Consider the following 12726-nt stretch of genomic DNA (forward strand, 5'->3'; position numbering starts at 1 on the left):
GGGTTCTGCTTGTCTCTCCTGTAGTACATAATGCTTGACATGTGATTGAAACGCTCTAATAAGATAATTCTTGCTGTGTCAGTGAGTCCAACATTTCAGACCTGGCGCTGAAACTTTGTGCCTGTTGGAACCACAGCAGAGATGCATGTAGTGTTTACGTCCGGGAGTTGTTTCACCTCGCCTGTCGGCACTGCGGTGAAAATGTTATCGACTGACTGAGAAATGTGATTTATGATTCACCGACGTGATGACATTAGAAACATCGACTGCACGACCTCACAAACCTGAGGACCATTTGTCCAGAGCGGAGTAGAACCACACCCATCACCTGATGACGATGATGAGAGTGCTGAAAGGATTAGTCATGTCAATCGATCAAATCTATCAAACAGGCTAATTGAAAATGTCATTTTTGGCTCTAGGAAAATGTTTTTCACTATTTAAAGACATTTTATATATACTATAAATATTAATCGTTTAATTGTAAATGAATTCTACAGATGACTCCGCAGGCCTAATGAAAATAATAGTTTGCTGCAGCCGTAGTGCAAAATAATAGGTCAGGACTGCCATGCAGTTCCCCACAAGTGTGTGATTTGTGTGATTTTGAATGCATCATATAGTAGTAGTATTTATAATTATGATAAGAGATGAATCCTTTAATTATTTTGGCAAAAAAACTAAACAAATATTTGCTGCTTCCAGCTTCTTACATTGGATATTTTTTCTATATAATTACAATAAATAGTTGAAATAAGTGACGGGATTAAACAATAATGAAAAATATTAATTAATTGTAGCTCGTGTGTGTGTGTGTGGTACATGTAATGTAATGAGTCCACTCCTCTCATGTTTTCATGATATCTCATTGATAATTATTACAGATGTCTTCTGACTGACTGTGCTACAGTACGTACAGTTAACATAAAGGCATTTTTCAGTGTTTTATTCTAGGACATGATGGCGGCTCTCATGTCATATACTGTGTCTTTGACAGAATCATTCACTCGACCGGACGCTCACTTACATGCGTTGGCCTCTGAGGAATGCCCCCTTTTTTTTCTTTTTGAAAGGTTGACATTCGAAATAGCTTCTAAATATGAGTATCTATGTTTGTGTGTGTGTCCTACATACCCTCTATGACTGTGCAGAAACATGACACCCCTTTGGCTGTTTGGCATTTTGCAACTCAGAGAGAGAGAGTGTGTGTGTGTGTGTGTGTACGTGTTGTATATGCACAAGGGAAAGAAGTGAAATGATAGAAGTGTTTGCAACATAACAGCTCCTCTTTTACATCAGTGTCAGGGGAGGCTTGACAGTTCCTCCCTGTTACCCACCTGATAGAGCCTGTAGGGGGGGGGAGACAGACCCTGAAGCTTGGATCTAAACCAGGGGAGGGCGTGTAGGAAGGAGGCAGGGGAGCACTCACTGTTGATGGTTGGAGCTCCATCACTTCTGAATCTGTCTTGGTGCAACATCTAAGGAGAAAGATCGAAAAAGAGCAAAGAAAGAAACTCGGAAAGGAAAGAAGACGGAGGAGAGAGTTTGACTCTCAGCTTTGAGAAAAGAAGCGGAGGGGAACCTGAAGGATAAGAACGAGACCGCGCTTTTAAAAGACTCGCATTTGAGTGAGTTTACGCGTTTCGGAGAGAATGGAAGACGAGGAGGACGAGGTGAATCACTCTTCTTCTGCGTGTTTATATAGATCTGTCTCAGAGGAAATATGTTGGTGCATGTGTGTGTTGTGTCAATACATCAGTTGGGTTGCGATTGCCTGTCAGAGTAAAACATGTACACTGCTCCTAACCTGTGGAGCTCTGCTTGATGGATCAGAGGCCTTCGGTGGTAATGCTCATGCCAAAACTGCCTGATACAGTACATGTTGGGTTTGAGATGCTGGGTATGGATCTCCCAAATTATTTCTAAAAAAATGTTTTGTTTATTTATTTTTTTAGAAATGCTGCTGCAAGAATTTGTTCTATCAATGTGCAAATTTGATTTAATTGATTAAAAATAACATTTTTAACATTTTATCTGACCATAATATTGCCGAAGAAGCTACAAATCATATAGTTTTAATGCAATATTAACCACTGCCAGTCTAAATGTTCACAAGATCCATAATAGCATCTGTTCGATATAGTATAATTCAGTACAGAGCTCACATTATTGCCATAAAACATTAAGATCTCTGCACCTTTACATCATGGTGGAGGATCAGCAGGGGGAGCGTGTGTTTATATTAAAGGAATATAGTACTTCAGGTGCAGGTGCTTTATTATTGCCCAGGCTATACGGTCCGGGGCTTTATTTCTGTAAGCCTTGAAGTCGTGTGATGACATTTTCTTTTTTTCTTTTCTCTCTTCAGAACGGTCTGAACGCGTTACACCTGGCAGCCAAAGAGGGACACACGGATTTAGTGGAGGAACTGTTGGAAAGAGGAGCACCTGTTGACTCTTCCACTAAGGTACATGCACATTATTCATATTATTTAACTGTCGGATACAGTTTGATCTTTAGCTTTACGTGGGGGGGTGAGATATGAGGGGAAAACAGGGAGGAGGGACGGAGGACAGTGATAGCTGGGCGATAGAAAGAGAACGAAGGAGATGACAGGCAGGAGTGCACATAAGTGTAAGTAATATATGGTGGTATCAGTTGTAAGGTACTATGTAAAGCTTCTGTCTTGGAATATGAAACATGAGGACGGTGCTGGACATGAGGCTGATTCCAGAGGGAGAATGTCAATAGAGTTCAGTATTGTGACCTTATACATTCACAGGTTTTATGTGTGTTTATTATGGACGGCTTCCCTTTTTTTAATTTATGTTATAATGAAACTTAAAATCACTTCCGACTTCAGCTTACTGGAAAGAAGGGATGAGAGTGAGCGTGGGGTCAGCTGCTCGGCGAGTCGTTTGCCATGTGACGGTGTGAATGCCTGATGTGTCAGGTTGAACAGATACCAACAAGAAGCGTCAGCGAGGAATGTCTCACCCTGCCGCTCATGAATTTGGCCTTTGATATTAATCAGTCAGTAACCTTCACGTCCTTAAAAATAAAAACATTGGCGTATTATCGATTTGCATTAGAGTTTTCCAGTGGTGGAGTTTGAGTACATTTACTCAAGAAAGTACTTTACATGAATATTTCCATTTTATGCAACTTTATACTAAATATTGTACCTTTTCTCCAAATTTAGTGATTTTTATTTTCTGATAAACTGAAGGTTTAAACATTCCTTTATGGTTTTAGAAAATTCTACTTCTCCAGCTGAAGAAACTATTTAAAACCTCTTTGAATTAGCTGGAACACGTACCATCACAAAGCTGAAAAAAAAAAGGTCTTTGGATTTGCTTAGCTCATGAAAATGATGATACACATGATATGCAATCCTCACAGGACAGCAACACATGCAACATATGATGCATTGGTTAGATTATACTACACAGCAGTATATAAAGTAGTTAAAATTAGCTCAACCTTAAACACAGACCGTTTTTTCTGCAGAATCAGTACTTTTACTTCCAGTGTGTCGGATGTAGGAAGCTCTGTTTGCAGATGCTGTGGGTCCTCCATGTGTTGATGTTTCTATTGTAGAGGGAGAGGGTGAAGTGAGGGGTTGTAATCAGCAAGTATACCCTGAATCTGTCTTTGCAGAAAGGAAACACCGCCCTCCACATCGCGTCGTTGGCCGGACAAAAAGAAGTCGTCAGACTACTGGTGAAGAGAGGTGCAGATATCAACTCTCAGTCACAGGTGAGATGCTTCTCAATGATCAAAATCTGTGTAGATAATTCAGCTGTGTAATAACAAGAACTCGAGCTTACTTTACGTGTGTGTGCATGTATTCGTCGCATCCACAGAATGGCTTCACTCCACTCTACATGGCGGCACAGGAGAGTCACTTGGAGGTGGTTCGATACCTGTTGGAAAATGACGGGAATCAAAGCATTGCAACAGAGGTGAGTTTGTGTGTAAAATGCCTGTATATGTGTTGAATTGTACAAATTATAAATAGATCATTTATATTATAATTCCTTTGTTTCTTTTCCAGGATGGCTTCACTCCGCTGGCCATCGCTCTCCAGCAGGGCCACAACTCAGTGGTGTCCCTGCTGTTGGAGCACGACACCAAGGGCAAGGTCCGACTCCCAGCCCTGCACATCGCGGCCCGGAAAGACGACACGAAGTCTGCGGCGCTGCTGCTCCAGAACGACCACAACGCTGACGTCCAGTCCAAGGTGAGGGAGAGCGATGTCGAGGAAAAAAGGAGGTAGAGTGCTTGATGGGAGTAGAGGAAGAATAGGAGGGGAGGGTGTAATTACAAAATGGGAGAGGGAAAAGAGAATTGAGTAAGTGTGTCATAATGCATCTGACTGAATGGATAATGGAGTATTTGCATGTCCATTTGGAAATCTAATATTAATGGACAAAGCCTCTCTGAGAATACTTTGTTGTGTGCCTGCTTGTCTTGGTTTGTGTGACCTTGTAAACCCTTTCCCTAACAACCCTACGCCCTATCCCCCCTCCTTTCTCTCTCAATGCGTCCTAACCAGATGATGGTCAATAGAACCACGGAGGTATACAGACTCGTCACCTCTTCATTTAATTCCTCTCTGTCACTCTGTCTGACCATCTCTTTCAGCTCTTTTGTCCTGATCAGTCCCTTATTTGAGGAGGACTTTTGTGAAGTCGTGCATGTCAGAACTCTGTACCGTTAATATGAACGCATGCAGCTGACCGCACTCTACTAAACACTCCTGCATGGCTGACAGTAAAGAGACGTTGTGTTGTATTAATGACAGATATGTTAGTTAATTGCATTTTCATTTTTAAATGAATAAATCATTCTTTAAAATATGTTACAGATTTCTAAGCGGCATCATTTTGAATCTTTAACCTTCACTTCTTTTTCTCTGCCTAACCCGCTGCATGTGTACTTCTGAGCACGTTGTGACAGCATTGTTTTATTTCCTCTCTGAAACACGTTGTTGATCTTTAAGTTAACTCTTTTTCTTAATTAAATTGCACCGTGTCTATCAGAACGGGAAGGTAAGGAGCGAACCCACCTAACTGTGCACTGTAGATATCTATATATATGCAGTATATAGCTTTATATGTAAATGCCCATTTGTTCGTCCGAGCAGATACACGTAGTGCGTAGTTGCTGAATGTGTCTCAGTTTTGTTTTCCATGTCTGTTTTGTTGAATCTTTTCCATAAACTGCTTTTGATTTTTCTCACCGTGGCATTGCAGAATTGCAGGATTTCTCCATGCATTATGTATTGCATGTGCTATTTTAGGGTTATGCTCATTTTTTATGCTTCTTCTGACACCCCAAATGTCTGGTCTCTTTTTTTTTTCAGCATGCTGCCTCATTGCGATACTTTCCTGTATCTGCCACAGCTAAATCTCATCTTTCTTTCTTTCGTCTCATTTCATCTTACTTTGCTTTTCTTTTGCAACTGTTCTCCTCTTTTCCTCGCCTGCTGTTTAAACCAATCTTCTCTTTCTTCCTTTTTTCCCAACTTATTTTCCATCCCCCCTTCTCTCTCTCTCTCTCTCTCTCTCTCTCTCTCTCTGTCTTGAACAGAGTGGGTTCACCCCTCTGCACATCGCGGCACACTATGGTAACGTGAATGTCTCCACCCTGTTGCTGAACAGAGGAGCTGCTGTGGACTTCACAGCCAGGGTAGCGCTCCATTTCCACTTCTTAGCAAGTCAACACGCTTTCTGTGCTGCTGTCTGTTCACACTTAACGTGTGTTTTCACTCTGGGGCTTGCAGAACAGTTTATTAACTCCATTTTCCCGTAGCCTCTAAAAAAGGTTACGTTTCTTCTTGAATGCTGTAAGCTGCATTACTTTCGGGTAGTTAGTGATGTAACTTTCTATTATTGACTCATTGACTCATCTCATCAGAAACAGACAAATTAAAATCATACATACTGTTATTAAAACAGACCGGAGGACTTCAAGCTCCAGTCACAGCCATGGATCATATTTCTGATGTGCATTTGTGGTAACTTTACTTTTGTTTCCTTGCCTGCCTTGTTAGAATGGAATAACGCCTCTCCATGTGGCCTCCAAGAGAGGCAACACGAACATGGTGGCCCTGCTGTTGGATCGAGGGGCCCAGATAGACGCTAAAACCAGGGTGAGACTCTTCTTCAACCACTTTTCAATCACCGCTTTTGTAAAAACAGACAAACTGGATTCATAGCTACACTTTGTTTTTGTGCCTTTGTCAGGATGGGCTGACCCCTCTGCACTGTGCAGCGAGGAGCGGGCATGACCCAGCAGTGGAGATTCTGCTGGAGAGAGGAGCTCCCATCTTAGCCAGAACCAAGGTTAGTGTAGCTGTGCAGAACACAGAGGAACTTTCCTTCTACTAAATAAAAGTTTTTTTGCTCCAGGATACGATTGTTCTAAAAACAAAAATCAGGCTTCTGCTGTCACCTCTGACCTTTTCCCTTTGTCCCCGACCCAGAACGGACTGTCCCCGCTGCACATGTCGGCCCAGGGAGACCACATAGAGTGTGTCAAACTCCTGCTGCAGCACAAGGCGCCTGTCGACGATGTCACGCTGGACTACCTCACGGCGCTGCACGTCGCCGCTCACTGTGGCCACTACAGAGTCACCAAGCTTCTGCTGGACAAGAAGGCCAATCCCAATGTCAGAGCACTGGTAAGGAAATAACATTTCTGTGTGATTATGTACCAATATAATGGTATTTATCTGATTATGTTTCCTGTCTCTCTCTCTTTGTCCACTAGAACGGTTTCACTCCTCTCCATATCGCTTGTAAGAAGAACAGGGTGAAGGTGATGGAGCTGCTGGTCAAATATGGAGCCTCCATTCAGGCGATCACTGAGGTGAGACACTGTGTGGGAATGTTTCAGAACAGCATCTGTCAGTGCAGTGAACTGTTCTGCTCACCTTCCTGCCTCTTTCTCATTGTCTCTCTCTCTCTAGTCTGGTCTCACGCCTATCCATGTGTCTGCCTTCATGGGCCACCTCAACATCGTTTTACTCCTGCTACAGAACGGAGCGTCTCCCGACATCCGTAACATCGTGAGTACTGACATGTCATTTGCTCAGCTCTCTGCAGATGGTAGTCGGAAATACACACGGTGGTATAAAGATTTTCCTAACGCGAACGACTCGCAGGTTTTCTCAGAGGTGCATCTTGTCGCTCATTAATGTTGTCATGTTCTGCACATCAGCGCGGTGAGACGGCTCTCCACATGGCGGCGCGGGCAGGTCAGATGGAAGTGGTGCGCTGTTTGCTGAGGAACGGAGCGTTGGTGGATGCCATGGCCAGGGTGAGTCAGCTGTCGCCTCGTCAGAGTTACTCACCGTTTCCTTCTGTGGCATATTATCCACCGGCTTACAAAACATACTCACGGGTCATGTCGCTTGCCTCGGCTTTGGCTACTGTGTGTCTGTTTCTTTAACTCCATTGCCTCCACCTGTCTCTCTCGCTCATATTACTGGACCGCAGGAGGACCAGACTCCCCTCCACATTGCGTCCCGTTTGGGAAAGACCGATATAGTCCAGCTGCTGCTGCAGCACATGGCACATCCAGATGCAGCCACCACCAACGGCTACACTCCTCTCCACATCTCAGCCAGGGAGGGCCAGGTAGAAACCGCTGCCGTGCTGCTGGAGGCCGGAGCTTCACACTCACTGGCCACAAAGGTGAGCAGAACATGATACACAGAGACAGAGAAATACCTAATTCTAGTAATACTAAACCAAGATTCTTATATAGGCAAATATTTCGTTAAACATTAAGAGTTTGGGCATGCATGTTTGCAATAACCTCTTTTCTTTTCTCTCCACAGAAAGGATTCACTCCATTACATGTAGCAGCTAAGCATGGGAGCCTGGATGTAGCACAACTTCTCCTACAACGCAAAGCTCTCCCCGATGATGCCGGCAAGGTGAACAGAAAAGCAGCATTATTTATAGGCATTACACAAACAAATATAGAGTCACGCTCTGATTTTATTCCAGTGCAAGGTTATCCATGTCAGTGAGACGCACATTTCACTGGATCTGTTTAGTGCCTGAGCAGAATTCATCTGTGTGTTTAGGATGGAGCAGAAGCAGCGAAAAATCACATTACAGAAACGTCGGTCGTTTAATCAGATGCTTGCTTGCTCCTCTTACAGAATGGCCTGACTCCGCTGCACGTGGCAGCTCATTATGACAACCAAGACGTAGCTATGCTGCTGATGAATAAAGGGGCATCACCTCATGCTACTGCAAAGGTTCGACAAAGATGAAACGTACTGCACGGTTGTGATCTTGTTGAATGTTTTACATAATTATAGTGATGGTGAGAGATAGAGAGATATTCTCTGTGTCAGAAGAACATGAATGCTTGCTGTTTCATGCACCGTTTAAAAATATATATACGCATACAGAGTGAAGTTGTTGCAGGATCTAAGTGTTCACCTTCCTCCCTTTCCAGAATGGCTACACTCCTCTCCACATTGCAGCCAAAAAGAACCAGTCCAACATTGCGTTAGCGCTGCTGCAGTACGGAGCAGAGACCAACATTTTGACCAAGCAGGGAGTCAGCCCTCTACACCTGGCAGCCCAGGAAGGACACGCTGAGATGGCCAGCCTGCTGCTGGGCAAAGGAGCTCACGTCAACGCAGCCACCAAGGTCACACACAAACAAAGCCACGTTCTAATGCTGCTGTCAGATACTTGTGTTGATACTAACGAGGCATCTGTTTCCAACGGTGCACCGTTAGTCATCATATTTTCAGGAATTTGCACGGTTAAGGAGACACAGTCTTTAATCTTGCAGTCATTCACAATATGCAACAAGGATTAGGTCATAGGTTTGTGTTTTTTTCCTGCATGTATAATTTACAAAGCAAGTATTTAAGCTTAGCAGTTACACACACACACACACACACACACACACACACACACACACATCACAAAGACGGTAAGATAACTCTGTGCTTCGTATGTTACAGAGTGGACTGACTCCTCTGCACCTCGCTGCCCAGGAAGACAGAGTCAGTGCAGCAGAAGTACTGGCCAAACATGATGCCAACTTGGATCAGCAAACTAAGGTACCAGCACACACACACACACACACACACACACACACACACACACACACACACACACTGAAAACCATACACAGACAGAAAAATCTCATTAATCATATCAATTTATGGGAGACAAGTAATTTATTTCAATTCTGTGTCATGGAATTATAATAATATATTATATTATATTATATTATATTACACATGCTGGCTAATTATTGGGATTATTGGGGATTTTTATGCATCTTATTTTGTGTTGGAAATGTTTGTTAGCAGCTATTTTTAAATGATGAAGAATCTTCTAACCAGTACATCACATAAAGTAACACAAATTCAGCATATCTGCCACCTGCTGGATGATGGGAAGCATGACAACATCTACATTATTACATCTACATGTTCACAAGAAGATTGGATTAGATTGAGTTTATGGACACGAGTCACAACGCCTAAGAACTTGGAGTTTATGGTAAAACACTAACCTTGTTCTCTCTCCTCCTCAGCTTGGATATACCCCTCTCATAGTGGCCTGTCACTATGGAAATGCCAAGATGGTGAACTTCCTGTTACAGCAAGGCGCCAGCGTCAACTCCAAAACAAAGGTAGAATTCAAACTGCAGGAAGATATAATGCAGTTCAAGTTATTTCAGTTTTCACAGTGACGAAATCTCAATTCTCTCGTTCCGTAGAATGGATACACACCCCTTCACCAGGCAGCACAACAAGGGAACACACACATCATCAATGTGTTGCTACAACACGGTGCCAAGCCCAATGCAACTACAGTGGTAAGAAAATAAACTCTCCTCTCAATAATAAGCAATACAGATGAGGTTCGTCAGATGATGAATCTCTGTCTTTCTTTCAGAATGGAAACACGGCTCTGTCTATTGCCAGACGTCTGGGTTACATCTCTGTGGTGGACACACTTAAAGTCGTCACAGAGGAGGTCATCACGACCACGACGGTGAGTGTAAGGAAACAATCCTGATATCGCAACGCTGGATTCACAGTAAACGTGTGATACAAAGCGCAGTTAACCTTTCTCTGTCCTCTCGACTTTGTGCTGTGTGTGTTCACATCAGACGGTCACAGAGAAACACAAGCTCAACGTTCCCGAGACCATGACGGAGATCCTTGACGTGTCTGACGAAGAAGGTGAGTTGAGCTCATCTTCCCCTTTGTTCAGTAGTCATAAAGAGCAGTGTATTGTGGGCGATGTGGTTTTGTAGCTGTGGGTCTTAAAGCTGTGTATTTCATAGCTTTGGGGCTGGAAGACGAGCCGTTATCTGAGATGCCAGTGCAGCTGGAAGGTACTCCAAAATGTGTGTCCTGCTTCTGCCAGCAGCTCGGTGTGGACTAATCAGTCATGATCATGTTGATAGTGTGCAGTATCGCACTTTGATTGTCTGCCTTTAAAGAGTCTACGCAGTTAACGTGGCTGACTTATATATGCCCGAACCTAGAAGTTTGTTAATTGTGTGTTCATACAGTAGTGGAAACTGCATTAAGTGTGGATATGAACATGACACTTGATGACTGACGAATGCAACTGTCGCTCAAGAACTGCAGATACATTCAGGAGTTCCACTACAAGACTCACACATGCTCATGCATGTCCTGTAAGTCTGGTGTTTGTCCTCATGAGTGAAACATGTAGAGAAGAAAACGATCTCATGTTTCAAATCACGGCTCGTATGCTGCAAAGACTGCAGCTTCTCATGTGGGTCAATGAGCCGAGCTAGAAAGGACAAACTAACACAAATAAACACAGCGCTAAAAGATCCAGAACGTCCTGCCCGTCTGGACACACGGCGACTTTAGTATCTTTTTTTAAATATACAATATCTCATGTGTGTTTTCCAGGTGAGGACACTATGACAGGTGATGGAGGAGAATATCTGAGAGCGGAGGATCTGAGAGAGCTGGGAGACGACTCTCTGCCAGGACACTACCTGGACGGCTTCAGCTACATGAGCCACAACCTGGACAGGTGACGACACACACACACACACACTCTCACAGACACACTATCTCTATAAATAACACACATGTAAAGGGGAGATGAACCATCACTCAGGTAGTTTATTCTTGCCACTGTAGTGCTTCTGTGCTTGTTTCATGCTATCAGACTGTAAAAGCTGCTGTTGAATGACTTGCAATGCTGCGAATAAAATACAGACACTTTGAAAATCCGACTTGCTTTACCACCAGGCCGCAACACACTCCCATTCACCAAAGCTTCCATCAGGGAGAAGGAGTTCTCATCGAAGAGATGCTCACAAGCCACCAGGTGACGGCAAAGTGCACGAAAAGTACCAGAGATAAGATACCCGAGATAATCTCACTTCCACTGGGCTGATCAGCTGATGTCTGTTGCTCTGTAGGTGTCCGCGCTGTCTAAAGAGAACGAAAAGGACTCGTTTCGTCTGAGCTGGGGTGCCGAGCACCTCGATAACGTGGTGTTGTCCTCCAGTCTGCTGCACTCCGGGTACACGCACATACATGACCATACCGTTTCCTGTTGTAAAAGTCTTTCACTTGCTTTTTCTTCACGATCAGGTGTCTGAGTCTCTGAATCAGTTTTAATTTTCCCTTCCATTATTTTTCACTCCTTCACGTCTGTGTGTTCGACTCTCCTTCATCCTTTAATCTTTGCTGCTGTGTTGTTTCTGTCTCCGGTCAGGGTTTTTTGGCACTTTTACTTATTCTTTATTCTCTTTTTGTTTATTCTCTTGTTGCCTCTTTGTGCACTATGTTGTCCTTGCTGTGTTTGTGATTGTCTGTGTGTGTCTGTGTGTGTCTGTGTCTGTGTTTATTGTTGTATTCTGCTTCTAGCCGTTCCTCTCCGTGCCTAGACCATGACAACAGCAGGTGAAACTCTTTATTTTGGCTACTTCCTCTCCTTCTTCTCTCCTTCGTGCCCTTCCTTCCTTTTTTTTCACCTCAATCATTCAATATTAAATTCTCATCTCATCTGTCTGCATGATTCCATAATGCATGACTTTACATTTCCAGGGTGTCAGTTTTGTTAACTAGAGATGTTCCAACCAAGTTAGTTTATCCTTGATGCAGATCCGACTCCTTTAATCTGCTGATACAGACACGATTAGACTTTTAGATTGTTTTACTTTACTTTTTACATTGGGGCGTTTATGACGGTTGGATCTTAATTTAAAAGTCCTTAAAGAATAAAGCTGGTATTATTCTATGTTGTTCTCATAAAAGCTCTAAACTAATAATGTGGTGGTACCTCTCACACTACTCCATGACCTCCCTGCCCTGCCTTCTCGTCCATTTGTTGCTACCGAAGACAAAAGTCTTGTCAGAGATCAAGATCAAAATGTCAAATGACAGCAAATGTTCTTCAAATAGAAGTAAAGTGAAAGCAGTTTGACTATGGACATCTTTAAGTTAACGTGTGTTAACTTGAGTTACCTGTGAGCTCTTGCTTGCCTTGAAGATATCCAATACTTAATACCTATTTGTTCCTTGACAAATAAGAAAGAATCTTGTTCAGTGACTTCTCCTTTGCTTGCTCGGCTTGCAAAATAAATTTAGAGTGGAATGAAACCGGAAAAAACGACAAAAGAAGCTGGAATGAAATATGATCTGCTGAGATATGCTTGTTGTTTAAATCAAGACTG

The 12726-nt window shown here is 43.1% G+C and overlaps 1 protein-coding gene across 1 annotated transcript in view; it reads left to right on the forward strand.

The window, feature by feature from the left end:
* Positions 1-12726, forward strand: part of ank2a (ankyrin 2a, neuronal) — a 72232-nt gene that overhangs the window by 21383 nt on the left and 38123 nt on the right. Inside the window, exons 3-28 of the mRNA XM_019256384.2 lie at positions 2369-2467; positions 3661-3759; positions 3867-3965; positions 4058-4243; positions 4559-4582; positions 5046-5054; positions 5596-5694; positions 6059-6157; positions 6252-6350; positions 6491-6688; positions 6778-6876; positions 6977-7075; positions 7228-7326; positions 7506-7703; positions 7850-7948; positions 8180-8278; positions 8482-8679; positions 9002-9100; positions 9583-9681; positions 9769-9867; positions 9948-10052; positions 10165-10237; positions 10946-11072; positions 11294-11372; positions 11467-11570; positions 11918-11953. Coding sequence (XP_019111929.2) covers positions 2369-2467; positions 3661-3759; positions 3867-3965; positions 4058-4243; positions 4559-4582; positions 5046-5054; positions 5596-5694; positions 6059-6157; positions 6252-6350; positions 6491-6688; positions 6778-6876; positions 6977-7075; positions 7228-7326; positions 7506-7703; positions 7850-7948; positions 8180-8278; positions 8482-8679; positions 9002-9100; positions 9583-9681; positions 9769-9867; positions 9948-10052; positions 10165-10237; positions 10946-11072; positions 11294-11372; positions 11467-11570; positions 11918-11953 — 2723 coding nt within the window. The remainder of the gene's footprint in view (positions 1-2368; positions 2468-3660; positions 3760-3866; positions 3966-4057; positions 4244-4558; positions 4583-5045; positions 5055-5595; positions 5695-6058; positions 6158-6251; positions 6351-6490; positions 6689-6777; positions 6877-6976; positions 7076-7227; positions 7327-7505; positions 7704-7849; positions 7949-8179; positions 8279-8481; positions 8680-9001; positions 9101-9582; positions 9682-9768; positions 9868-9947; positions 10053-10164; positions 10238-10945; positions 11073-11293; positions 11373-11466; positions 11571-11917; positions 11954-12726) is intronic.

The sequence above is a fragment of the Larimichthys crocea genome, chromosome X, assembly GCF_000972845.2.
Source record: "Larimichthys crocea isolate SSNF chromosome X, L_crocea_2.0, whole genome shotgun sequence".
Lineage (NCBI taxonomy): Eukaryota > Metazoa > Chordata > Actinopteri > Sciaenidae > Larimichthys > Larimichthys crocea.